This window comes from Rhinopithecus roxellana, chromosome 7 (assembly GCF_007565055.1).
Source record: "Rhinopithecus roxellana isolate Shanxi Qingling chromosome 7, ASM756505v1, whole genome shotgun sequence".
Lineage (NCBI taxonomy): Eukaryota > Metazoa > Chordata > Mammalia > Primates > Cercopithecidae > Rhinopithecus > Rhinopithecus roxellana.
Genome location: NC_044555.1, coordinates 151,720,590 through 151,747,475, shown reverse-complemented (window position 1 = coordinate 151,747,475; position 26,886 = coordinate 151,720,590). Strand labels below are relative to the sequence as shown.

The following is a 26,886-nucleotide window of genomic DNA, read 5'->3' as shown; positions in this document are numbered from 1 at the left end:
AAGGGCTAGCTTAGAGGCTAGGTCCCTGGGGGCTAATGTGGATCTTGGAGCCACCAGGCCAGCCTGGTACCTGGGCACACGGGGATGGTCCTGGCACCTGTGTTCATGGGGGCAAGTCCAGCACTGTGGTCTACTGGAACTGACCTGGGCTCTGGGTCTGCTGGAACACTGAGATGCAAGAGCTCCAGCAAGGGCTACAGGAGCCAGCCTGGAGGGTTGGACTGTGGGATCCTGCCTGGTTCTGGGGTAGGCCTGGAGGCTCAGTCTGTGGGTACCAGCCTGTTGGGGCCTATATTAGTTCCCTCGAGGGGCTGGCCTGGAGGCTGAGTCTGCAGGTGCCAGCCTTATGACTAGGGCTGTGGGAGTTGGCCAGGTGCTGGGGCTGGCCCTGGCCTGAAGCCAGGAGCCTTGGGAGCTAGTCCAATGCTGGAGATGGTCGAGGGCATGGTGTTGCTGAGGTTGGCCTGATGTTGGGGTAACCTGGAGACCAAGTCCACTGTGCATTCCTGGAGCTTGGGGTTGAATGATTCAGCTTGGCACTGGAGCAGGCCTGGAGGCTGAGTCCACTGGTACTGTCCTGGAGTCTAGGGCTGTGGGGGTCTTCCTAGCACTGGATATTACTGGGGTGGGTCCAGTTTTGGAGTTCGAATCAAAGTTCAGTGCTCACTTCCCTCTCCTTCTCTCACACAGAGGGTTATCTGTTTCCACTGTATGCTGGGGTTGGTAGAAGGCTGATACTGATAGTGTAAAACTTTCTTTCCTACCTTCTTGAATGCACCTTATTTCTGTGCTACACCCAGGTACTGCTATAATCTCCTGCATATTTGTTTTGTGTTTTAGTTTTTTGGCTCTTGTGAAGGTATTTTCATTTGTGGATAGTTATTTTAATTGATGTTTCTGTAGAGGGATGAGTGCTGAAGAGTCTTACTCCACCATCTTGATGATGTCTGTCCTAATGGTTTTTTAATTAGAAAGTCCTGCATGCTTGCTTTTCTGCAAAAATTAAGACAGTTGTACAGAGAGTTAAACATTAAGTTGTCTCTCCTTGTTCCTTTTCTAGGCCCACTTACCAGAGTTAACCATTTTTAAATTTGGTTTATTTTATTCCAGATTCTTCTGTGCATATATTTAATTTTTGTTAGTATTGGGAATTTGATGTATTGTATTTGTTCTACAACTTTTTATTCATTTAATAAGCAATTGGCATCTCTGTGAAAGCATGTGGTACCAACTTATTCACTTTGATAGCCAAATAACAATGAGAATTTTGATGTTTGTGACTCATACTGTATAGAAAAATGGATAAACTTTGGCAGAATACGGTGTAGTTCTTAAGAAGTTTAGATGACAGTATAGACCTCAAGTGTAAATGCAGAAAGTTTTGGCATGTGTTATTTATTACAGTGAGAAACACTATAGTATACATTTCTAGATATGTATACGAACATTACATTATAGCTTTGAGGGGCTTGTGTGAGACTTGTTTGGCCACATTAGTATGCTAGTGTTTGTACAATGATGAAGGATGTTTGCCCACTATGGGCAAAGATACTTTGTGGTTCCTTGTGATTTCTAGATAACATTGAAGGCATAGCTTCATGTTTCTTGGACCTGTAAAATGAGAGTGGTAAAAATCTCTTGATTCTTAATGAGAATCCTGTGACAAGTGGCAGTCCTAAAACAAAGCGTTTCTTAGGATTGTCTGCTGTTAAATGCAAAATATCAATGCTGTTTTTTGTTTGTTTGGTTGGTTTTCAGGTTTTTTGTTTGTTTGTTTGAAACAGTGTCTTGCTGTCACCCAGGCTGGAAGGCACAATCATAGCTCACTGCAGCCTTGACCTCCTGGGCTCAAGTGATCATCTCCGCCTCTGGAGTAGCTAGGACCGCAGGCGCTTGCCATCATGCCCAGCTAATTTTTATTTCTGTTATTTTAGAGATTGTGTCTTGGTCTGTTGCCCAGGCTGGTCTCAAACTCCTCACCTCAAGCGGTCCTCCTACCTCAACCTCCCAAAGTGCTGGGATTACAGGCATAAGCCACCGCACCTGGCCAAGGCTGGGTTTTTAAACCCAGCCTTTAATTACGGGTGTCCCAAGTCATTCCATGAAGCTCATGAAGTTACTGGTGCCCCCATAATGATTCCTTTAGAATGCCATTGCCTAGACTTACCATACTAAATAAATACCTCTTGCCATATCTGTCATTAGAGGGATACTTAGTATGTGTGTGTTAAATTGCATACTCGAACAAAGAGCTGTTACTCTAGCCTCACAAGCACTCAAATTTGAAGTGGCATATGAAATCATACATAGTCGAGGAATGAAAAATGATACCTCTAAATATTTATTAATGTGATATATTTGTCTTCCCTTTTTTATTCACAGATGCCATGTGGAATGAACAGGAGGAAAAGGCTGAACTTTTTACAGATAAGTTTTGTCAAGTATGTGGAGTGATGCTACAGTTTGAATCACAAAGAATTTCACATTATGAGGTAGGTTAAAAATAATGGAAATAGGGTCTAAAGCAGGTTTTCAAATGTAGCAAGTAAACTTCCCGTAAGTCATCTTACTTGATTGCTATGAGAATCCTGTGAAAAAGGTAGTGTTATTTTCCTTTGATGGATGAGGAGACTGGCTCAGACAGGGATGGTAATATACTACTTTAAGTTTGGGGAATTCAGACTTAAGCTCAGTCTTTTTACTCCAAAGCTTGTTTTCTTTTCTTCACACCACTCTGCCTCGCTTTGTATCCATCAAGCCATCCACCCTTGTATTAAATATAAGGGAGGCATTATGAAGCTTGCATAGGAAACTATTAATGTGAATCAAGGGATATTATGTAGAACTCCCAGAGTCTTCCTTTATAGCAAATGAAGACTATAAAAACAAAACAAACCAGTCTTGCACTTGATTGAGCCATGTGTTTTTAGACACAGGAATGTAGAATCCTAGAGCTAAAAGAGAGAGTGTTTAATGTCCTTACTCTCTTAGTTTATAGATTGGAACACTGAGACCCAGAGGGTTAACACTTCTCCATGGCTAGTCACTGGTATAACTAAGCCTAAACATGATTTATTCTGATTTCATATCCAGTGTTCTTTCCCTTCATCTGGTGTTGCTTCATGTTTCTACATCATCTGATGAGCTGTTGGATTTCTTTCATATCTGGTATCTAGGTTACCAAAAATACTAGACATATTCAGTTAAAACTAATGTAATGCCAGTTCTACTTTTTTAAACACCTCATCTTGTTTTTTCTATTGCTAATCTTATTGGTAATTATGTTTTAGTCCTAATGTTGGTTGAAATTAATTTACTATAATTACAGATAGGGAAATTGTGTTGACTGTGCATCGAGAGGAGGTGGGGTTAAGTCTTAACTCCACCATTGACTAGTTACATAAGCTTTGGCAAGTCACTTTACCTTTCTGAGCATGTTTCTTGGACCTGTAAAATGATAGTGGTAAAAATCTCTTACTATACTTGTGAGAATTAAGTGAAATCAAATGTATGAGAGTGCCCAGCACATCTTTAGACTCCATAGATCAAAGATTTAGAATTAGTAACAGAGACAGACAGTCAAGGGGCTCTGTGATAACTACAATTTATCCATTTGAACCATTTTAATTTACATTGGAAAGACAGCTTTTTATGGAATCATATAGTACTATTCAGTCTAGAAAATAGGCAAAAATACAGGAAAATAAATATAAATTATAATTCTATCACTTGTAGTTAACCATTATTGAATTTCTCTTTTGCTTCTGTGATTCCAATATGATTTCTGAACACACACACACATGTACACATGCATTTTTACAAAAAAAGATACAAAGACTCTCTCAGTATAGTACTGTAAAATATAACAGTATTGCAGAAGTTTTGAATTTTAATGAGGTTGTATTTATTAATATTTCTTTTGTGTCTGTGCTTATGTGTTTAATAAACCATTCTATACACTTTTGTCATATACTTCCCTCTATTTTCTTCTAAAACTTTGAAGATTTACTTCTTATGTTATAATCCATCTGGTATTGATTTTTGTGTATGGAGGGTGACAACAGGTTTTTCATATGGATAGCCAGTTGTTCCAGCACTATTTATTGTATAGTTGATCCTTACCTCACTGATTTGTAGTGGCACCTCTATTGTATGCTAATTTCCACATACATATTGGTTTCTTTTGAGGCTTTTATCCTGTTTTATTTTATTGGCCTGGTTTCCTATATCTACAACAATTTCACCTTTAAAATAAGTCACGGCTTTCAAATAAGTCACAATATCTGTAGAAGAAATTTATATGACATTAAAAAATTTTGAATCATAAACTAAGTTAAAAATATATGCCTCACATTAGTTGATATTTATAACCTATATAACTAACAAAGGATTAGTGTCTAGAATATAGAAAGGACTACAAATCAATTAGAACAAAAAGCAAATAGAAAAATGGGAAAGTGATGTGAACAGTCCATGGAATAAGATACTCAACTTCACTAGTGATCATACAGGACATGCAAGTTAAAGTGATAATAAACTATCATATAAGAACCATAATACTGAGAAAAATTAAAATCTAATAACACTTAACACTTCAAGATAATATGGGGAAACAGACACTGTCATCACTGCATTTGGAGATGTAAACTGCTTCAAAATTTTATAATACCTGGTAAAGTTGAAAATCCACACTCCTTATAGGCCAAGAATTCCACTTCTAGGTATCTATTCTAAAGGAGCTTTTGAACATGTATATTGGGAGATCTATTTATATATGTTAATTATAGCAATGCTTATATTAGCAAAATAAACTGAAAGATAGTTGTCCTAAACAGGGAACTGGATAGGTAGCATATGGAGTAGAATATTATAGCATGAATGAACTAGAGCTGTATGTATCAATATCAATAGATCTTATAAATAGAATGCTGAGTTTTAAAAAGCAATTTGAAAAGGATATGTATCAAATGATTCCTTTTTTATAAAAAAAATTTACAAGATAGTAATAAATAAAACTACGGATACGTGTGTGTAGTAAAAGAATAAAAGCATGAAAGGAAATCAGGTACACCAACTTTAAGAGAGAGAGAGAGGAAGAAAGGATTGTGAGTGTGAGCATGAGGGTGTAGGATTGTATCTGTAAAATTTTACCCCTTTTAAAAAGGAAATTTGAGAGAAATGCAACAAAGTGTTAAAACTGAGTAGTGGGTATGGGTTTTGATTATATTGTTTCCTGTTCTTTCCCATACAATGGGTATATTTCACATTTTAAAATTATGTAGACCATCTGTGACAAACCCACAGCTAATATAATACTGAATGGGGAAAAGTTGAAAGCATTCCCTCTGAGGAATGGAACAAGACAAGAATGCCCACTCTCACCACTCCTCTTCAACATAGTATTGGAAGTCCTAGCCAGAGCAATCAGGCAAAGAAAGAAATAAAGGGCATCCAAATCAGTAAAGAAGAAGTCAAACTGTCACTGTTTGCTGATGATATGATCGTTTACGTTGAAAACCCTAAAGACTCCTCCAGAAAGCCCCTAGAACTGATAAAAGAATTCAGCAAAGTTTCCAGATACAAGATTAGTGTACACAAATCAGTAGCTCTTCTATACACCAACAGCAACTAAGCAGAGAATCAAATCAAGAGCTCAACCCCTTTTACAATAGCTGCAAAGAAAAAATAATTTAGGAATATACCTAACCAAGGAGTCGAAAGATCTCTATAAGGAAAACTACAAAACACTGCTGAAAGAAATCATAGATGACACAAACAAATGGAAACACATCCCATGCTCATGGATGGGTAGAATCAATATTGTATAAATGCAGTCTACAGTAAATTCTGTGCCAAAAGCAATCTACAAATTCAGTGCAATCCCCATCAAAATACCACTATCATTCTTCACAGAATTATAAAAAACAATTCTAAAATTCATATGGAATCAAAAACGAGCCCACATAGCCAAAGCAAGACTAAGCAAAAGGAACAAATCTAGAGGCATCACACTACCTGATTTCGAACTATGCTATAAGGCCATAGTCACCAAAACAGCATGGTACTGGTATAAAAATATAGGCACATAGACCAGTGGAACATAATAGAGAACTCAGAAATAAACCCTAATACTTAAAGCCAGCTGATCTTCAACAAAGCAAACAAAAACATCAAGTGGGGAAAGGACACCCTATTCAACAAATGGTGCTGGGATAATTGGCTAGCCACATGTAGGAGAATGAAACCGGATTCTCATCTCTCACCTTATACAAAAATCAACTCAAGATGGATTAAAGACTTAAACCTAAGACCTGAAATTGTAAAAATTCTGGACGATAACATTGGAAAAACCCTTCTAGGTAATGGGTTAGGCAAGGATTTCATGACCAAGAGCCCAAAAGCAAATGCAATAAAGAAAAAAGATAAATAGCTGGGACCTGATTAAACTAAAGAGCTTTTGCACACCGAAAGGAACAGTCAGCAGAGCAGACAACCTACAGAGTTGGAGAAGATCTTCACAATCTGTACATCTGACAATGGACTAATATTCAGAATCTACAACAAACTCAAATCAGTAAGAAACAAACAATCCCATCAAAAAGTGGGCTAAGGACATGAATAGACAATTCTCAAAAGAAGATACACAAATAGCCAACAAACACAAGAAAAAATGCTCAGCATCACTGATGATCAGGGAAATGCAAATCAAAACCACAATGCGATACCACCTTACTCCTGCAAAAATGGCCATAATCAAAAAATCAAAAAACAGTAGTGTTGGTGTGGATGTGGTGAACAGGGAACACTTCTAACACTGCTGGGGGGAATATAAACTAGTACGGCCACTGTGGAAAACATTGTGGAGAATCCTTAAAGAACTAAAAGTAGAACTATCTTTTCATCCAGCAATCCCACTACTGGCTGTCTACCCAGAGGAAACGAAGTCATTATTTGAAAAAGATACTTGCATACGCATGTTTATAGCAGCACAATTCACAATTGCAATATCGTAGAACCAACCCAAATGCCCATCAATCAATGAGTGGATAAAGAAACTGTGGTATATATACACTGGAATACTACTCAGCCATAAAAATGAATGAATGAACAGCATTTGCAGTTATCTGGATGAGATTGGAGACTATTATTCTAAGTGAAGTAACTCAGGAATGGAAAATCAAATATCATATGTACTCTCTGATATGCGGGAGCTAAGCTACGAGGATGCAAGGCATAAGAATGATACAGTGGACTTTGGGGACTCGGGGGGAAGAGTGGAAGGGGGAAGAGGGATAAAAGACTACAAATATGGTGCAGTGTATACTGCTTGGGTGCTGGGTGCACTAAAATCTCACAAATCACCACTAAAGAACTTAATTCATGTAACCAAATGCCACCTGTACCCTAATAACTTATGGAAAAATACAATTTTAAAAATAAATAAAATTCTGTAGAGAGAGTGATTGTCTCACATTATGTGCTCAGGAAATGTTAGTTTCCCTTCCCCCTACACCAACATCTTAGTTATTCTTACATATTTGGTTATATATTTGTTAGAGATTATTTCTAATATCTCTTAAACCCAGGAGGATTTCTTTTCTCACATAAAAGAATTTGTGAGGTAGGTAGTAGAGGGCTGATATGACAGCTTTATAACATTATCAGGGACGTAGGCATTTTTTTTTCTTTTTTTGAGACAAAGTCTCACTCTGTTGCCTAGACTGGAGTGCAGTGGCGCAATCTCAACTCGCTGCAGCCTCCACCTCCTGGGTTCAAGTGATTCTCCTGCCTCAGCCTCCTGAGTAGCTGGAATTACAGACGCATACCACCATGCCTGGCTAATTTTTGTATTTTTAGTAGAGACGGAGTTTCACCATGTTGGTCAGGCTGGTCTTGAACTCCTGACCTTGTGATCCACCCACCTCGGCCTCCCAAAGTGCTGGGATTACAGGCGTGAGCCACCACGCTCAGCAGGCATTTTCTGTCTTTCTGTTCTGATGAACTGGTTTTCCTTCTCAGTGTCCACCATGGCATCCTTTGTATCTTAATTCCAAAAGCAGTAAGGAAGAAGGGTAGAATAAGGGATTATGGCCCAGTTATTTAAGGAGGCTTCCCAGAAGTTCCACATAACACTTCAAATTATATCTTATTGACCAGAATCTAGTTACGTGGATACATCTTGCTGAAAGGAAGGCTGAAAAACATAGTCTTTTAGCTGGGTACATTGCTCAAGATCTGTAACTAAGTAAAAAGAAGGTATTTGATATTGGGCAGCAACTAGGAATCCATTTCAAAAACAAGAATCTAAAACTTGTTAGCTTCTAAATTTAGCATTATTTTCATTTTAACTGACATTTAGAGATTTGAAATCATGTGAGTTTGCTCCAAGTTTGACTAAATATATTAACACACATGAGTGCCATCCTCAAATTCAGAAAGGTGTAAATTTTGAATGACTCTTTTATTGAATAAACAAAGTCACATTATATCTTTTTTCAGGGTGAAAAACATGCTCAAAATGTTAGTTTTTATTTTCAAATGCATGGGGAACAAAATGAAGTGCCTGGTAAGAAAATGAAGATGCATGTTGAGAATTTTCAGGTGAGTGATGTGTGTTGGTATTGTGTAATTCTAAACTTTGAGTTACTGAATCTTTCTAACAAGATTGTGCCTATTTCAGGTGCATAGGTATGAAGGAGTCGACAAAAATAAATTTTGTGATCTCTGCAACATGATGTTTAGCTCTCCATTTATTGCTCAGTCTCACTATGTGGGAAAGGTCCATGCTACAAAACTGAAGCAATTAATGGAAGAACATGATCAGACATCTCCATCAGGATTTCAACCAGAGATGGGTAAGGTTCCATTCACCTCCTGATCTTCAATGAAGGATCTACCTATCATGTTTTGTCTAACTCTGCCATATCCTTTTTATTGGGGGAGACTTTCACCCCAGTTGAAATAACTTGATTATTCTTCTTCTTCCCAGTTAATCTCTGTTTCTGTCTTTGTCATTTAGTATGGAGATTTTAATTGCTAGTTGATTTTTAAGAAATGTTATGACCTCTCCTTTTCAGTTCACCAAATTGAAACAAAAGCAAGTGATTTGCTATACTGCTATAAAGAAACAACAGTAAGCAGCTGGAGCTCTCTCCATTTCTAATCAAATAATAAAATCTTCACTTTTTACTTCTTCCCCTTGGCATCTTTTTTGCGTTAGTATTTTCCAAAACATCTCATATGAGTGTTCAAATCAATGTCTTCACCATAATATAATTATGTGTTTCCTACTAACAGTAGGCAAAAAAAAGTTACTGACTCTTTCTGTTATAACAGCCTATTTCTTTCGTCCTATGAATATAAAGTACTACTAGCATCATCAGTTAGTTACTGAGTACTTAGTTTATGTTAAATCCTAAATATACAGGGAATTATAAAACATTGCGTCTTTCCTTCTTCCAGTGATGTTGGGTCACCAGCACATATGAGAAAACTGACTCAAAGTTGCCCAAGATGTCAGAGTATACCCTGGAAAACCCAACTTGTATTTTTATAAATGCATGTGCTAGAACAAAAAATGATGATTAACCCTCTGTAATGAATAATTTACCACATTCTTTGTAGCTTCAACACTTTAGGACTAAGGCATGCCTGACATGGAAAATTCACCAACATCAATTTTGAACTCATAGTATAATTTGAACTTACTAATTTTGAACTCATAGTCACCCAGCAAAGTCAATGCCACGAGATATGTTATTAAAACTTTTATTTTCTTAATAAATGAAACCAGAATTATTTTTTTAAATTTAGTCTCTAATTTTTATACATTTTTTCGGCCTGTCAATCAAAAGATAAGATAGCATCAGTGTGCCCTAAAAGAAAAAACATCTTATAAAACTTTTATCTTCAGTCCCAAGATTTATCAACTTGGGCTCAGAGAGGAGGATAAATAAAAGAGCTATGAAATACTGGAATTGTAGGAACATGTATAGTTTTATAGTCTTAAACAACTGCATAGATTGTATTCTGATGCAGACATCACAAATGTAGAATGAATAGGTGCCTTACTTCGTTACTCAAGAAAGACTAACTTAGAAGTTAGTATCATATGTTTTATCCTCACTATTTTCAAAGAATCATAAGATGGCTATCATACTTTCACTGATTTTTTATATGAATATAATTAGGCAATGCCTAATACAGAATACCTCTTCCTTCTCATATCAAACTTGGTGACAAATTCATATTCACATTTCCATTCTCACAGAAGGAAGTTCTTTTTTTACTTTAGAAGCTTTATCCAGCAACTGTCTGTTGAAAAAAAAGAAGTCCAGGGAGTGGGTTTTTAGAGAATTCTAAATTTCCCTAGTACTTTACAATAAATGCAGTTCTAATATCTGAAAATGTGTTTATCCCTTCTTATTACAACTATTTCAGCAGGAGTGCCTCTTACTACTTCTGCAGAGTCAACCTTCCTGAAGCCCCTTCCTGTCAAGCCTCCTCCAGGTGGGATTAAAGACAAGACTATGCCTTCCTCTCCCAGCAGTGATTTGGGTTTGAGTAATCCAAACAAATTTTGCAAGCTCTATCCTGCTTCCTTTAATGGTCCAGTAATGACCTAATAACATTATGTTGGGAAAAAAAACACACACACACACAAAAATATATATATTTTTTTTTTTGCCAGGGAGACATTTGTAGACAAAATAAGAGAGAAATCTCTTTCAGCAAAATCAAATGCAAATGGTAAACATAAAATTATCCCAAAACTTTTTCATAGGAAGTTTGTATTTTATAAAGCATACTAGCTTATTTGCATACCATTTTACTCTTATTGAGTGAGAGGTTGATAGTATTCATGGAATCATAGCATTTTATAAGGACTTTCAAGTCCATCTAACTTGATCTGTTCATTTCCTAGGAAATGAGAACCTGAATGGTTTAGATGACCCCTGTTGATTTTAGTATCAAATATAGGAATTCTCATGGTTTCATGTTATTTTAGGTAAATAAGGATCCTTAGGTATATACATAAGGAAGCATTTTAAATTAATATCATGTGGTTATATCGTTTTTTACTAAGTATGTTTTAAGTGTCTCTTTGGTGCTAGGCTAGTCATTCTTGGGAATACATTTCCCTAAAGGAGCGAGCGTGTAAACTAGTTAGGTTAATAGTACTTCACTGAAAGAGCCGACAGAAGCCTTTTTGTGTACATTTTTTTGTTAACTAGATGAGTGAAGCATATGGTCCAGAAAAATCTTCATATATTTAGATGATTTTCAGTGGATAGAAGTGGGAAGAAGAAAGGATGAACCAAAGGGCTTGGAGCTAAGAAAGAGTGGCAAAAATTCAGGCACAGTAAAGAGACTGATCCTGACTGGAGTGATCCACTTGCTCTTCTAACCATATTTTTTTTTTCATTTTTCCCCCCACAGGCACCTTCTCACTACTAGTGTATTTTATTCCCCTTTCATATCCTCTCTTCCACCCACTTCTTTTCCTCCACTTACTATTATTTTTCAGTTCTTTCTTTACCCAGCCTTTCTCCTTCATGTGAAAATGTTCATTCTTCTTTCCTCCTTGAAGCTCTATTCTTTGTCATATGTAACTCTTTATGCTCTGGTTCTTCTCTATTGCTGTTTCTTTTTTCTCTATGGACTCTTGTTTTATTCATTACCTAGATGTAGGTATTCCCATGGTTTCATCCTTGACCTTACTCTGCAAACACAATTTCTATTTCCCTGGTTTCATTTCTTATCTGTATGCTTATCACCTTTCTGTCAAGCATTAGATTCACATATCCAAATGGCAGCTACTGCTTCACCTGGATGCCTCATAGCCATTTCACATCCACCTAGTCATTCAAAGTAGAAACCGGCAGGTAACTATGAACCCCCAAACACCACCTTCTTCACTTTGTGTATCTAATGAAGCACCAAGCTGTGACTCTTTTACCTCCTGAATACTACTCTCCCCTTCTCTCCAGCCCTACGCTTCCCACATTAGTTCAGGTCCTCAAGATCTTTCCTAGAGGTTTACTACTCAGAGTGTGGGTTGTGGATCAACACCATTGGCATCACCTGGGAACTTGTTAGAACAAAGACTCTCAGGCCCCACTGCAGACCTACGGAATCAGAATCTGCATTGTAACAAGATCTGTAGGTGATTTGTACTGAATAAGTTTTGAGAAGCAATTGCCACAACCTCCTAACTACTCTTTCTGTCTCCAGTTTTGTTTCCCCAAACCCACCCCCAATTTAACCACTAGAGTGTTTCATTTAAAGTGTAAGTATTTCCATGTCATTCCCCTTCTTTAAAACCCTTCATTGTTCCTTCATCTTCTAAATATAAAATCTAAGCTTCATAGCTCTCCACCATCTTGTTTCTGCCTGCCTTCTCCAGGCTTATCCCCTGCTACTTCCTGGCATGATCTATGTGAGTCAGTACCTGCAAACCACATATGGTTTCCAGAAACTGTTACCCTATTTTTTGTGTCTGTGTCCTCGTTCATGCTGCCACTTTGTCTAGAATATCCCCATAACACTTCTCCTGGCTAACTCCCACTCATTCACTTACTTCAAGGTTAATCTTATGTGCTTCCTTAACCTGCATTTCTAATTATCTCTTCATGTGTCTGTCTCCAATTAGAATGTATGGTGTTTGAGGCAAGGGACTTCATCTAATTCATCTATATTTCCAGTGCTATAGATAGAAACTGGCACAGAAATAGGCCCACTTCAGTAGAGATTAGCTTAATATATGTATCAGAGAACTATTAATTATCTTTATTTGTTGAGTGTTTATCCTGTTTTCTACTCTTCCAGGTTTCTACTTAGTGTGATTCAGCATATCCCAGCAAGTTACATAGAGATATGTGTTTTTATCTAGTATTAGGAAGAATGTTGATTTAGGCAAGTGTAGAAATGCAAATGATAGGGTTTCTGAAAATAGGAGTATATGTTCAGAGAAATGACAACTTTCACTTGTTAAGGTATTTTTCCCGTTGCTAGGTTGAGTGTATCTGAAATAAGTGGCTTCTAATTTTGTAGCATTAGGTAAATTTGAACTGAGTTTTAACTATGAGAAGTGTGTGCACTCCTGTCACTTCTAAATGGGGAGGGCCATTTTGGCACTCTGAAGTTTTAATGTTATTAGAATGAGGAAAGAAGGATTTTGATGAAATTCTCATCTGATGGTGGAGGAGAGGGGATGATCATCAGCATAATTTTATCCAGTCATTGGAATCACTTTACATTAGCCTCTGAAGCAAGAGCTCAGCATATTTTCAACCCTACCTTGGCTCTTTCATTTTGAGAGTAGTAAACATTTGAACATTTAAAAATACCTGGAGAATTTTAATTAGCTAATGAGAATTTCAAACAACAGTAACAGCAGATGCCCTCATTACAAGTGAGCAAGTGGTAATAATTTAACATATGCCACCTTAACTGTTTCACTCATCACCCATTTTCTACTGTCTGCCTTCCTCTCCATCTGCTGTTGTTTATATATGTTTCTCCCATATCTAATCTTTCTCTTTTTCTTCATCATTCTCACTGCTTTCTTCATATCCCTCATCCAGCTCAGATCTTATTAGCACAGGAATGGCTACCATAACGATATGGAACTAAAGTATGTATGTATTTTTTATTTATTGTATTTGTTTTGTTTATCTTACTAATTTTTGGCCCCATTATTGCACTTAGATGCCTCACATTCACCTGTAACTCAACATACCTGAAACGGAATTAATAATCTCTACAATCAACTTGAATTTCCCGAATTTTCTGTCTTTGCTAGTAGTTCCAATGTTTATTATTCACCTACACTTGACTCTTTGAGGGTATCTTTGACTACTTAATTATCTATATTCTATCCATTAACAAATCTTAGAACTATTTCTCCTTTCTGTAGCCCTTCATTACATTTCTACTACCATCACCTCACACCTTAATGCTGTAACAACCTTCTGGAAAGCTTTACTTGTACCTCATTGTTATTCTCTCACTCCCTAGTAGCAGGATTTCATCCCTGGATCAGTTCCACCCTCTACATTTTCTACTTCTACATAAAGCCTACTGAGTGATGCTATGGGAAATTATAAAGTATAGAGATTGGGTATGTTTTCAGAGTCTTGGTACCTAACCTCTTTGGGCCTTTAGTCCTACTTAATCTGTTTCTTTTTCCTTCACTTTCCCCTTAGCGACAATTTTAAACCTATATCATTCTTCAAGACTCTCTTCCACTGCTCTACACTCCTTCTCCTCACACTTCTCAGACAAGCTCCTTTGTGATTTCATCGAGAAAAATTTGGCCCTCAGTTGTGGATTACTACCAAGTATCTTGGTTTAACCAAATCCTCCTGTAACCCTGAGTTTTCCTTTAACTACTACATTCTCCCCTTCCCTTCTTAACCAAGTTTTTTTTTTTTAAATCTAGTCCACTCTTACTGTCTTCACTTATTATTTACTCAACTCACTGCCATTTGTTGGCACTTCTTCCCTCAGCCTTCACACCACCAGTCTACCACCTCACTGTGACTACTGCTCACAGTGCCAAAGTGACTTCTAAATTTGTAAGTCCAATGAGCATCTTTATTTAGCTCCTTTGACATCACTCTCTCCTGTTCATTCTTATAATTCGCTGTCCTTTGCTTTGGTGGACTTTTCATAGGCTCATCTTTTTCTACCATCTTTCTTTAAAGAATGGCATTCTCCAGGGTTTTATCAGTATGTTGCTATTCCTGTGCCCGCCTATACATTATCTTCAGGAGATTTCATCCACTCTGATTATTTTGACTATCCACCCGCATGTTCTGACATCTCCAAAATCTCTCTGACCTATCTTCTGCCTTTCATACTCCTGTATATAACTACCTGTTGGACACCTTTACATGAAAGTTTTATAGATATCTTAGACCCTGTGTTCAAACTTACACTATTCACCATTGCCTACTCTCCCACCCATTAAAACAACACATACTTGTTTGAGTTCTTTGTAGATTCTGGATATTAGCCCTTTGTCAGATGAGTAGATTGCAAAAATTTTCTCCCATTCTGTAGGTTGCTTGTTCACTCTGATGGTAGTTTCTTTTGCTGTGCAGAAGCTCTTTAGTTTAATGAGATCCCATTTGTCAATTTTGGCTTTTGCTGCCGTTGCTTTTGGTGTTTTAGACATGAAGTCCTTGCCCATGCCTATGTCCTGAATGGTATTACCTAGGTTTTCTTCTAGGGTTTTTATGGTATTAGGTCTAACATTTAAGTCTCTAATCCATCTTGAATTAATCTTCATATAAGGAGTAAGGAAAGGATCCAGTTTCAGCTTTCTACTTATGGCTAGCCAATTTTCCCAGCACCATTTATTAAATAGGGAATCCTTTCCCCATTTCTTGTTTCTCTCAGGTTTGTCAAAGATCAGATGGCTGTAGATGTGTGGTATTATTTCTGAGAACTCTGTTCTGTTCCATTGGTCTATATCTCTGTTTTGGTACCAGTACCATGCTGTTTTGGTTACTGTAGCCTTGTAGTATAGTTTGAAGTCAGGTAGCGTGACGCCTCCAGCTTTGTCCTTTTGACTTAGGATTGTCTTGGCAATGCGGGCTCTTTTTTGGTTCCATATGAACTTTAAAGCCGTTTTTTCCAATTCTGTGAAGAAACTCATTGGTAGCTTGATGGGGATGGCATTGAATCTATAAATAACCTTGGGCAGTATGGCCATTTTCACGATATTGATTCTTCCTATCCATGAGCATGGTACGTTCTTCCATTTGTTTGTGTCCTCTTTTATTTCACTGAGCAGTGGTTTGTAGTTCTCCTTGAAGAGGTCCTTTACATCCCTTGTAAGTTGGATTCCTAGGTATTTTATTCTCTTTGACGCAATTGTGAATGGAAGTTCATTCCTGATTTGGCTCTCTGTTTGTCTGTTACTGGTGTATAAGAATGTTTGTGATTTTTGCACATTAATTTTGTATCCTGAGACTTTGCTGAAGTTGCTTATCAGCTTAAGGAGATTTTGGGCTGAGACAATGGGGTTTTCTAAATATACAATCATGTCATCTGCAAACAGGGACAATTTGACTTCTTCTTTTCCTAACTGAATACCCTTGATTTCTTTCTCTTGCCTGATTGCCCTAGCCAGAACTTCCAAGAATCTACAAAGAACTCAAACAAATATACAAGAAAAAAACAACCCCATCAAAAAGTGGGCAAAGGGTATGAACAGACATTTCTCAAAAGAAGACATTCATACAGCCAACAGACACATGAAAAAATGCTCATCATCACTTGCCATCAGAGAAATGCAAATCAAAACCACAATGAGATACCATCTCACACCAGTTAGAATGGCAATCATTAAAAAGTCAGGAAACAACAGGTGTTGGAGAGGATGTGGAGAAATAGGAACACTTTTACACTGTTGGTGGGATTGTAAACTAGTTCAACCATTATGGAAAACAGTATGGCATTTCCTCAAGGATCTAGAACTAGATGTACCATATGACCCAGCCATCCCACTACTGGGTATATACCCAAAGGATTATAAATCATGCTGCTATAAAGACACATGCACATGTATGTTTATTGCGGCACTATTCACAATAGCAAAGACTTGGAATCAACCCAGATGTCCATCTGTGACAGACTGGATTAAGAAAATGTGACACATATACACCATGGAATACTATGCAGCCATAAAAAAGGATGAGTTTGCGTCCTTCGTAGGGACATGGATCCAGCTGGAAACCATCATTCTTAGCAAACTATCACAAGAAGAGAAAACCAAACACCGCATGTTCTCACTCATAGGTGGGAACTGAACAATGAGATCACTTGGACTCGGGAAGGGGAACATCACACACCGGGGCCTATCATGGGGAGGGGGGAGGGGGGAGGGATTGCATTGGGAGTTATACCTGATATAAATGATGAATTGATGGGTGCTGACGAGTTGATGGGTGCAGCACACCAACATGGCACAAGTATACATATGTAACAAACCTGCACGTTACGCACATGTACCCTAGAACTTAAAGTGTAATAAAAAAAAAAAAAACAAATAGTGATTATAAAAACTAGAAAGTGACAAGGGAAAAATAGAGGAATAAAGTTTTACATAAAGTATGATTTCCACTATGTTTAAAAATAAACAGAGACATTCTTGGGGTTGAAAAAAAAAAAAAACACATACATCTGAAGTTCCAATTTCAGTTTATGGGATCACCACCCACCCACTTACCAAATTAGGTTTCTGGGAATTATTTTAGACTTCTCTAGATTCTCTCCTCTCCACTATCCCTCACATTCATTCCGTCACTGACTTTTGCCAGTTTTAAAGTTAAATGTTATACCAATCTCCCTGCTTCTCTCTACCCCTACTGAGACCTATCTAGTCCATGTTTTCATTATGTCTTGCCTGATCTCCTTACTTCTAGGTTTACTCTTCTTAAATTAATCCTTTGTATTGCAGCCACAGAAGAGACTCATCTAAAACACACAATTGACCAACCACATCACTTAATACACTTCAAGGTTTCCCAAAGCACAGAATAAAAAATTCGGGCTCCTTAGCATAACATATAAGTCTCTCTTTGACCCATTTTGCCTCTTCCCATCTCTTTCCCTTATGTTTTACTCTACAACAATTCCAAAGTTTAAGAAGTTCGTGTAAGCACTTCTATGCTATTTTCATGAATTTTTGTCCCTAAAACACTCTTCTCAACTCTTTTCAGGTTAACTATTCATCATCCCTCCAAGTTTAGCTAAGACGTTATCTCTTCCAGTAGCCTTTTTCAGACCCCCATAGTATACTAAGTGCTCCTGCTTCTTTGTGCTTGCATACCTCTTAAGCATACCTCTCTTACTTTTACCAAGTGAGACTGAAATATTTTGTTCATGTATCTTTCTCACACTGGATTTGTGAACAACTTGGCTGTTTTATTTATATTGTATCCCTGACATCTAACCTGATGCTTGGTGCCACATAGGTATTCAGTGTTTGTTAAACCGATTATTTGGATTCAACATATTGTGCTCATTTCTATCTCTGCCATACAGGAAATTATTTTCATCCCCAGAAATGCCCTTACCTGCTTTCTTACAAATTCAAATCCTTTCTGTCCTCAAAGATCCATCACAACTTCCCTTACTGTTCTAGTTCTTTGTGTTCTCTCCTTTCTCTGATTTCTCATAGGCTTTACTGTTCATTGACAATTGCATCAGTTATAGCCCCTCAAGGGAATTAGCTTCCCTGAGACAAAGGATTATATTTTATTCTGCAGTATCCTTCTTAGTACTTTATATGGTAATGAGGACATAATTTTTTCTCAATTCATATTTGCAAATTGTTTATTGAGAGGCAGTGTTGTGTAGAGGGATAAACACAGATTTGGAGATATAGTCACTTGCCAAGTTGCACCACAGATTCCTCTGGTATAAAAGGAAAATAATGTAACTCTACAAGATTGAATAATAATTAACTGAAGTAGTGTATATATAGTACCCATCACAGAATAGGTTTGTAACAAAGGTTAGGTTTGTAAAAATGTTTTGTCCTGTCATAATTTTAAAATAGGTAAATTGGACGTTTTCTATTTTTCTTTATAACATAAATTCCATATTCACATGCAGTTTTTTTCCAACTTTTATGTTAAGTTCATGGGTACATGTGCAGATGTGCAGGTTTGTTATATAAGTAAATGTGTGCCATGGTGGTTTTGCTGCACAGATCATCCCATCACCTCAATATTAAGCCCAGCATCCATTAGCTATTCTTTCTGATAGCTGCAGTTTTGATTATGTGCAGCTCTCAATTGGCTTTTCCCCATTTAAGATGTTAGACCAGTGGTTCTCAGCCTTGACTAATTAGAATCATGTGAGGAGCTTTTAGACCTCCCATTGCTCAGGCCATCCCTCAAATCAATTAAATTACCGTCTCTGGGAATTTAACATTAGTGTTTTGTTTTCTCTTTTTTAACTCCCTAAGTGATTTTTATATGGAGTCAAGATTGAACATAGTATTGGACATGCACTTTCCCAATTTATACTTTGAAAACAAAGACCTTAGTTCAGAGACTTATGAAATAGGGGTATGATTAGGGGAAGAGTAGGCCCCACAAGTTTTAGGTTAGTGAAGATTCTGAAAGGTACAAGCTGCAAAGGAGCCTGAGTTTCTGGGTGAACTCCAAAACAACGAATCTTAGAAGGGCTGAGAGCAGAACAGCCAAGAACAGAACAGAACCGTGGAGTAGTCTCTGGAATAAAAGAGTGAAGAGTATAAGAAACAGAATGGAGGCAGGCCCCAGGAGGATTCAATCAGAAATTCTGACCTTGGGGCCATGAATAGGTTTCATATCTTCACAGAAAGGGTTTACACAACTTTTATATATCATTTTCTGAGATGTCTGAATCCTATAAAAAGATAAAGAACATCAATATGTGAAAAAGCCAAGGGTTAAGGTAATGGTAATCAGACTACAGTTCTAGAAATGCCCCTCTGGATCTTTAATACATGACTGGCAGCTCTTCTAAACCTCTGTATTACCTCTATTAGAATATTATTTCTGATGTAATTTGTAGAGAAAGCAGGAACTGAGGAGAACACTATATACAGTATACTTTATAAGCACTAAATAAATATGTAAAAACTCTGAAATATAATCTGAATTTATAGTCATAATGAAGATTATTGGCCCAATAATCTAGGGTAGAGATGTCCAATCTTTTGGCTTCTGTGGGCCACACTGGAAGAATTATCTTGGGCCACACATAAAATACACTAACACTAACAATAACTGATGAGTTTTAAAAATCACATAAAAATCTCATAATGTTTTAAGAATGTTTGTGAATTTGTGTCGAGTCACATTCAAAGCCACCCTGGGCCACATGTGGCCTGTAGGGTACAGGTTGGACAAGCTTGATCTAGGGCAAGTGTTCAACAGTGGCTGCACAGTTAAATCATAAATAAAGCTTTCAAAAAGTAAGGATGCCTGATTCTACTCCTAGAGATTCTGATTTAATTGGTCTGATATGGAGCTGTAACATCAATATTTTTAAATTTTTCATATGATTCTAATGTATAACCAGCATTGAGAAACACTAATCCAGAGGAGACCAGGACTCCTGCTTATCTTGCACAACTTGGGTGCCCTCAAAATATATGGTATTGGCAAAGTTAATCTGAGCCTAAGTTCCAGCACCTGTAAAAGATGGTAAGAATTTCCTAAAAGAGGTTGTTGTGAATATGCCCTCTCCTAGGTTTAGTCCTTAGCTTTGCAAGAAGTCCAATATCTTCAAGTTGATCAGCCTCAAATCAGGGACTCAGTAACCACAAACAAACTTGAAAGTGGCTGTTAAAAAACTAACTGGAAAGATAGTACTTTAATATGTTTCTCACAAAGCCTGTGATAATCATTTGCCATATTTTTGATCATAGAAATTTCTTGTCCCTGCCCCAGAAGCATTGTATCATGTTCTCCAGGGGAGAGCCTGGGAATCTATATTTTTAACTGACACCCCAGGTGATTTTTATCAGAGAAGTCTGGGAAACATTGTACTTTAAGTTATTGTATTGTCATTCTGGTATTGATTTATGGTAAGAGGAGATACATATTTCCATTTCCTAGTTTTTCTTGATGTCTGTCATCCAGGGTATCCTTTTCTTGGTATCAAAGAATATGAAAAACCAATTATAATCAGAAAGTGACTTAGTACACATGAAATTAGAGCATAGAAAAGGATAGTTTTGAGGGATCATTTCATTCAGATTTTGACATAACCTGCTGAGTTTTCCTAGGCCTGCAATAGTCAGTAGTGTGCAGCCTCACATTCTTCAAAGTCAGCATCTTTCTTTCCCTTTGCAGGCAGTCTCCTGTTTCTATGAATAGTCTTTGCTCAGACAAGGCCAATATACTTGATAATAATTAATTTAGCTTCTTTTAAATGATTAGGTGACCTTTTGGTTTAAAAGAAGATTACCATTGTTGTCCCTAAAATCTTTGCAGGTACCAATTTATTTCCTCCTCCCTAGGGTCAGAATGATTTTATATTTGGCTTATGAAATGTATTAATTTGCTTTTTCTGATCAAAGACAAAGTGAAAGGATGATGAGATTTTTAAAAAATTAATGTATCCCTTGCTTCTAATTCTACCTATGAAGCAGAATAGTGTGCTAGTTACTATATAGTTGCTAGTGTGTAGTTTTTGACTCTTTTGAAGTGGTAACTAGTAGTTTTGTTTTAGAATTTTGCTTTCAGCTTTTATCCTGAGAGTGGGGCTCACTGAACCTCTCTCCTTTCTAAAATCTGTGGAAATTACTTTTGGTAACTAAGGCACTGCAGTGATCTCAGGTAAGAGAGTAAAAAATTTGCCTTTATTTGTTTTTAATGTTTTGGGACGTTTCAGGTTTTGGTTGGGGGAAACAGAGTTGGGGCAAACAAAAAGAGGTTGGTTAAGAGATTCAGAGGCAAAGGTTGATTGGCCATGCTAAATTTCAGGTGCCTGTTGCACCTCCATGTAGCAACAGTCAGTAGACAGATAGCAGATTCTTAGGGAAGAAGTTAAGCTAGAGAAGCAGTGTGGTGTAGTGAAAATAATTTTGGGCATTCAATTAAGAGGCATGGGCTCTGAGAGGCTAACACTACTACTAACTTGCTCTGTGACTTTGACAAAGTCATTTGACCTCTCTGGGCCCCATCTTTATTGGAAAATGTCAAGTAGATGGTCTCTAATAAAGTCTTGTCCAGTTCTAACATTATGTGATTTTAAATGTATACTGACCTTCTTAACTTGAACTCTTTGTTTTTTCAGCATTTAGTATGAGAACCTATGTTTGCCATATTTGTAGTATTGCTTTTACATCTTTAGATATGTTCCGGTCCCACATGCAAGGAAGTGAACATCAAATTAAGTAAGTATTTTTGCTAAAATTTTCCTATGATGCCAAAGACCAGAGCTTCTAGTCAAGCACTCTTCAATGTATTTTACAAAACTTCTTAGGCATTCATGTCCCTATGAGTTAAACCTGGATGTGGTTGGCAATATTCGCAACATGTTGCATACTAGTGTCCCTCAGGGAGTTCTAGTTTTAGTTCTAGTAATGATAGTGTACTAGCAAAGCTGGCTAACTGGCAACCCTCCTGACTAGAGAGCAGTGTTCTTTGGAGAGATGCTAAAGGATCACTCTCACACTAACCACACAAATTCAGAGAATTTCTGGAAGGTTGGCTTGGTTCCAGGGATTCAGTGATCCAGTCACCATTTTTCCAGTGCTGTATAGTGGTTAAGAACAAAGGTCTTGCTATCAGATGGACCTGGATTAGAATACCAGATCCATTTTTCTACCAAGTGTGTAACTTTGGTCAGTTCTTATATAAGATTGTTATGATGAAATATAGTATGTGTAAGGTGCCTGCCCTGGCACATAGTAGGAGTTCAGTAAATATTTAGTCCATTTTATTCTGTTATTTCAAGGAGAGGAGAATTGAATGGACAGTCGGAGATTGGGTAGTTCAGGTAGCAGAGGGCATTTGACTATCTTTGTATTGATGCTTTTAAAGTCAAGACATAGAGCCAGGTCTGGTGACTCATGCCTGTAGTCCCAGCACTGTGGGAGGAAGAGCCAAGGAGTTTGAGGTCAAGTCTGGGCAACATAGTGAGACCTTACCTGTACCCAGGAAAAAAGAAAAATTAGCCAGGTTTGGTGGCATGTACCCATCATCACAGCTCCTTGGGTAGCTAAGGTAGGAGGACTGCTTGAGTCCAGGATGTTGAGGCTGCAGTGAACCATGATCACACCACTGCACTCTAACCTGGGCAACAGAATGAGACCCTGTCTCAAGAAAATAAATAAAATGAATAAAATAAAATCAAGACATATTTTTTCTGTTACACTGTTTTATTGTAGTAGAAAATATTTCTATTATTTGTATCTGAATATTTAGAAGCTAAATTGTCTGACTTACCCAATTAACCTAAATTTACATTCCTTTTTTTCAGAGATGAGTTCCTGCTGTCTTGCCCAGGATGGAGTCCAGTGGCTATTCACAGGTTCCATCATAGTGCAGTACAGCCTCAAACTCCTGGGCTCAAGATATCCTCCTGCTTCAGCCTCAGTAGCTGGGAATACAGGCACACACACCACACCTGGCTAGATTTATAATTTAGATTTTTAAAAATCTCAAGATTACAGAATAAACACCTATCACATTTATAAGATATATATAAAGAATTAACGAAAACTTTAAAAATGATATCAAATCAGAGCATCTGTCAGGACACTACATATTATTATTCCCTACTCATACATTGCAACATGCCTTAATATTTTTAGTGCTACAACAACATCAGATATATCTGCTACTTTATACCCTTCTTCCCTTTCTTCCTGGGCCTGAGGAAATTTCCTTTTTTTTTTTTTTTTTTTTTTTTTTTTGCATAAAAATTGTGAGGTACCTGGGAGATATATCATTGTCCATGCTCCTTTTTGGGGGCATAAAAAGTCATGATTTATGGCTTTATAATGAGGTAGGTCCTCACTGTCCATGCTGCTTTTTTGGCATAAAAATTCACAATTTATAGCTTTTATAATGAAGTAGGTTTTTAAAATTTGGGTATTTGTTGTTTTTCTTTTTTCAGACTAATATTTTTAAGAGCAAAGAAAATACTTAGAATAAAACAATCTAATAAGAATTTTCTGCTGTCTTCTTTACAGAGAATCCATTGTTATCAATCTAGTGAAGAATTCAAGGAAGACACAAGACTCTTACCAAAATGAGTGTGCAGATTACATCAATGTGCAGAAAGCCAGAGGACTAGAGCCCAAGACTTGTTTCAGAAAGATGGAAGAGAGTTCTTTGGAAACCCACAGATACAGAGAAGTGGTCGATTCCAGACCCAGACATAGAATATTTGAACAAAGACTCCCATTTGAGACTTTCCAAACATACCCAGCACCATACAATATTTCACAAGCAGTGGAAAAGCAGTTACCTCATTCAAAGAAGACATATGACTCTTTCCAAGATGAACTTGAAGATTACATCAAAGTACAGAAAGCCAGAGGACTAGATCCAAAAACTTGTTTCAGAAAGGTGAGAGAGAACTCTGTGGATACTCGTGGGTACAGAGAAATGGTTGATTCTGGACCCAGATCCAGAATGTGCGAGCAAAGATTTTCACATGAGGCTTCCCAGACCTACCAACGACCATACCATATTTCACCAGTGGAAAGCCAATTACCTCAGTGGTTACCAACCCATTCAAAAAGGACATATGATTCTTTCCAAGATGAACTTGAAGATTACATAAAAGTGCAGAAAGCCAGAGGACTAGAGCCAAAAACTTGTTTCAGAAAAATAGGAGATAGCTCTGTAGAAATACATAAGAACAGAGAAATGGTTGATGTCAGACCCAGACATAGAATGTTGGAGCAAAAGCTCCCATGTGAGACTTTCCAGACCTATTCAGGACCATACAGTATTTCACAAGTAGTGGAAAACCAGTTACCTCATTGCTTACCATCTCATGACAGCAAACAGAGACTAGATTCTATTAGCTACTGGCAACTCGCCAGAGACTGTTTCCCAGAAAAACCAGTACCCTTGAGCCTTAATCAGCAAGAAAATAACTCTGGCTCATACAGTGTAGAATCTGAAGTTTACAAGCACCTCTCCTCAGAAAACAATACTACTGACCATCAAGCAGGTCATAAACGGAAACATCAGAAGAGAAAACGACACCTGGAAGAAGGCAAAGAAAGGCCAGAGAAAGAGCTGTCCAAGCATAAAAGGAAAAAGAGTTATGAAGATACAGATTTAGACAAAGACAAGAGCATCAGACAAAGGAAAAGAGAGGGTGATAGAGTCAGGGTCAGTTCAGGAAAGCTTAAGCATCGAAAAAAGAAAAAAAGCCATGATGTACCCTCTGAGAAAGAGGAACGTAAGCACAGGAAAGAGAAAAAGAAATCTGTTGAAGAAAGGACAGAAGAGGAAATGCTTTGGGATGAGTCTATTCTTGGATTTTGAATGTTTAGTTTTGTTTACCCAAGGTTGAATTAAAATATATATATATGTGGATTTAGAAAAAGACAGGAACATCTGATGAAGGAAAGGAGAAGTAGATACAGTCAGTGTCACTTGAGGACACTTAGTTTTTGTATACAATTTTAAATTGAATTAAAAGGAGGGGGGAAAAAAGCCTAAACTTAACTTCTGAGAAAGAACATAAGAACTCAAGGAGAACATAAGAGAAAAGGTAACCTGTTAAAAAAAAAAAAAAAAAAAGACAAGAATCTGTGTTTTGGAATGAGTCTACTTTTGGGTATTGAACTTTTAGTTTTGTTTGCCCAAGAATTAATTGAGGAAATCAGCTAAGAAACTCGACTTAGACAAAAGCAAGAAGATCAGATGAAGAAAAGGAGAGGTGGATACAGTCAGTGTCACTTCAGGAAAGCTATTTAAGAAAACTTGAAATTTAATTGAAAGAAGAAACAACAACAACAAAAAAGCCTAAACCTAGCCTCTGAACAACACTAACATGAGAACACAAGAACTTAAGAGAAAAAGAAACCTACTCAAGAAAAGACGGAAGAGACAGTGATTTGGGATGAATCTACTGTAGGATTTTCAACTTTTTAGTTTTGTTCCTTCAAAGTTGAAGGGAAAAAAAGAGTTTGGTTTTATAAAATTCATGTTATTGGAATTTTTCTAGGTGGATGACTACTTTAATCTCTGAAAAAAGCCAAGTGAAGTAAAAGTATTCAATATGCCTTTTCCTCAAGTTACTTTCCTTCATTTTCTTAAAAAAGAAAAAAAATTATTAAATGTTTCTCACATATCTCACATATAATGTAATTTCCCTAAATGAAGTTGTCTCTACTTCTGCTCATCAAATTGCTGTGATAGTGAATTATTTACTCATGGGAGATAATTTATTTTAAAGGACAGAATTACCAAGCATTACAAAATCAATTCTTTGCTTGGTTTTGTGTTAGTGATGGTGGTATTTTATTGTTGTTTTTCTGTGTTTATGTGTCTCAGCTTTCTCCAAGGAATATGTATGAAATAACTTAAACTGATTTTTTCTTTGTTAAATCTAATTTGCAGTGTATTTTTGCATTTTCTAGTTCTGAAAGTGGAAAATGAAACAGTCTATAATAAACTTAGATGACATATAGTTTTAAAAAGCTCTCAAAAAGTACTGATATAAAAAGTCAGTCTATATTCTGGAAATGTTTATATTAAAGTGTTTTAATTTCTACATATTGTTTTATGTAAATGGTCATTTCCCATCCAAAATTATTATTTTGGGAGTTGGAGGGGCAATAATTAAACACTTGGCACTTAATACCTTGGGGAGGTCACACTGTGAAATTGTAATAATTTTATATTTTCTACATCTTATCTCATAGAAGCTGATATTGAGTCTCAAACTCAGTTTAAGGTTAGGAAAATATGACCAATTAGATACTTGAAACCGAAGAAAGAAGAATTTGTAGTGGTAGAGGACCAGAGGGTGTTACCTTTGAATTGTTTGATTTTGACAGATTTTTTACACTGGTTCTCCCTTTATTTGTGAGCAGTACCACTAAGTATTTGAGGATCACAATGGGATAGTAGAAAGTGCAATGGTCTGTGAATGCAAATTCCAGGATTCTGGTCTCGGTTGCACTGTGACTCCAGAATCCAACTTGGAATCACCAGGAATATGAAAAATAGGCTTTGTATTCTCTTTATGTGTTAATCCTAACAAAAAATAAATTTATGCTCTACACAGTGACTCATGCCTGTAATCCCAGCACTTTGGGTGGCTGGGGCAGAAGAATCACTTGAGTCCAGGAGTTCAAGAACTGCCTGGGCAGCATAGTGAGATCCTGTCTCTATTTTT

The 26,886-nt window shown here is 37.1% G+C and overlaps 1 protein-coding gene across 2 annotated transcripts in view; it reads left to right on the top strand.

The window, feature by feature from the left end:
* ZMAT1 (zinc finger matrin-type 1) overlaps positions 1–26,185 on the top strand; it is a 50,417-nt gene extending 24,232 nt beyond the window's left edge. The window contains exons 2-6 of one of the 2 annotated variants that reach the window (XM_030934359.1): positions 2,383–2,492; positions 8,500–8,601; positions 8,681–8,855; positions 21,811–21,910; positions 23,714–26,185. In XM_030934359.1, coding sequence (XP_030790219.1) covers positions 2,383–2,492; positions 8,500–8,601; positions 8,681–8,855; positions 21,811–21,910; positions 23,714–25,025 — 1,799 coding nt within the window. In that variant the 3' untranslated portion in view covers positions 25,026–26,185. Of the gene's footprint in view, positions 1–2,382; positions 2,493–8,499; positions 8,602–8,680; positions 8,856–11,794; positions 13,637–21,810; positions 21,911–23,713 lie in introns of those variants that run through there. The other variant, XM_030934360.1, reaches the window with a different exon arrangement.
* The last annotated feature ends 701 nt before the right edge of the window (positions 26,186–26,886 follow it).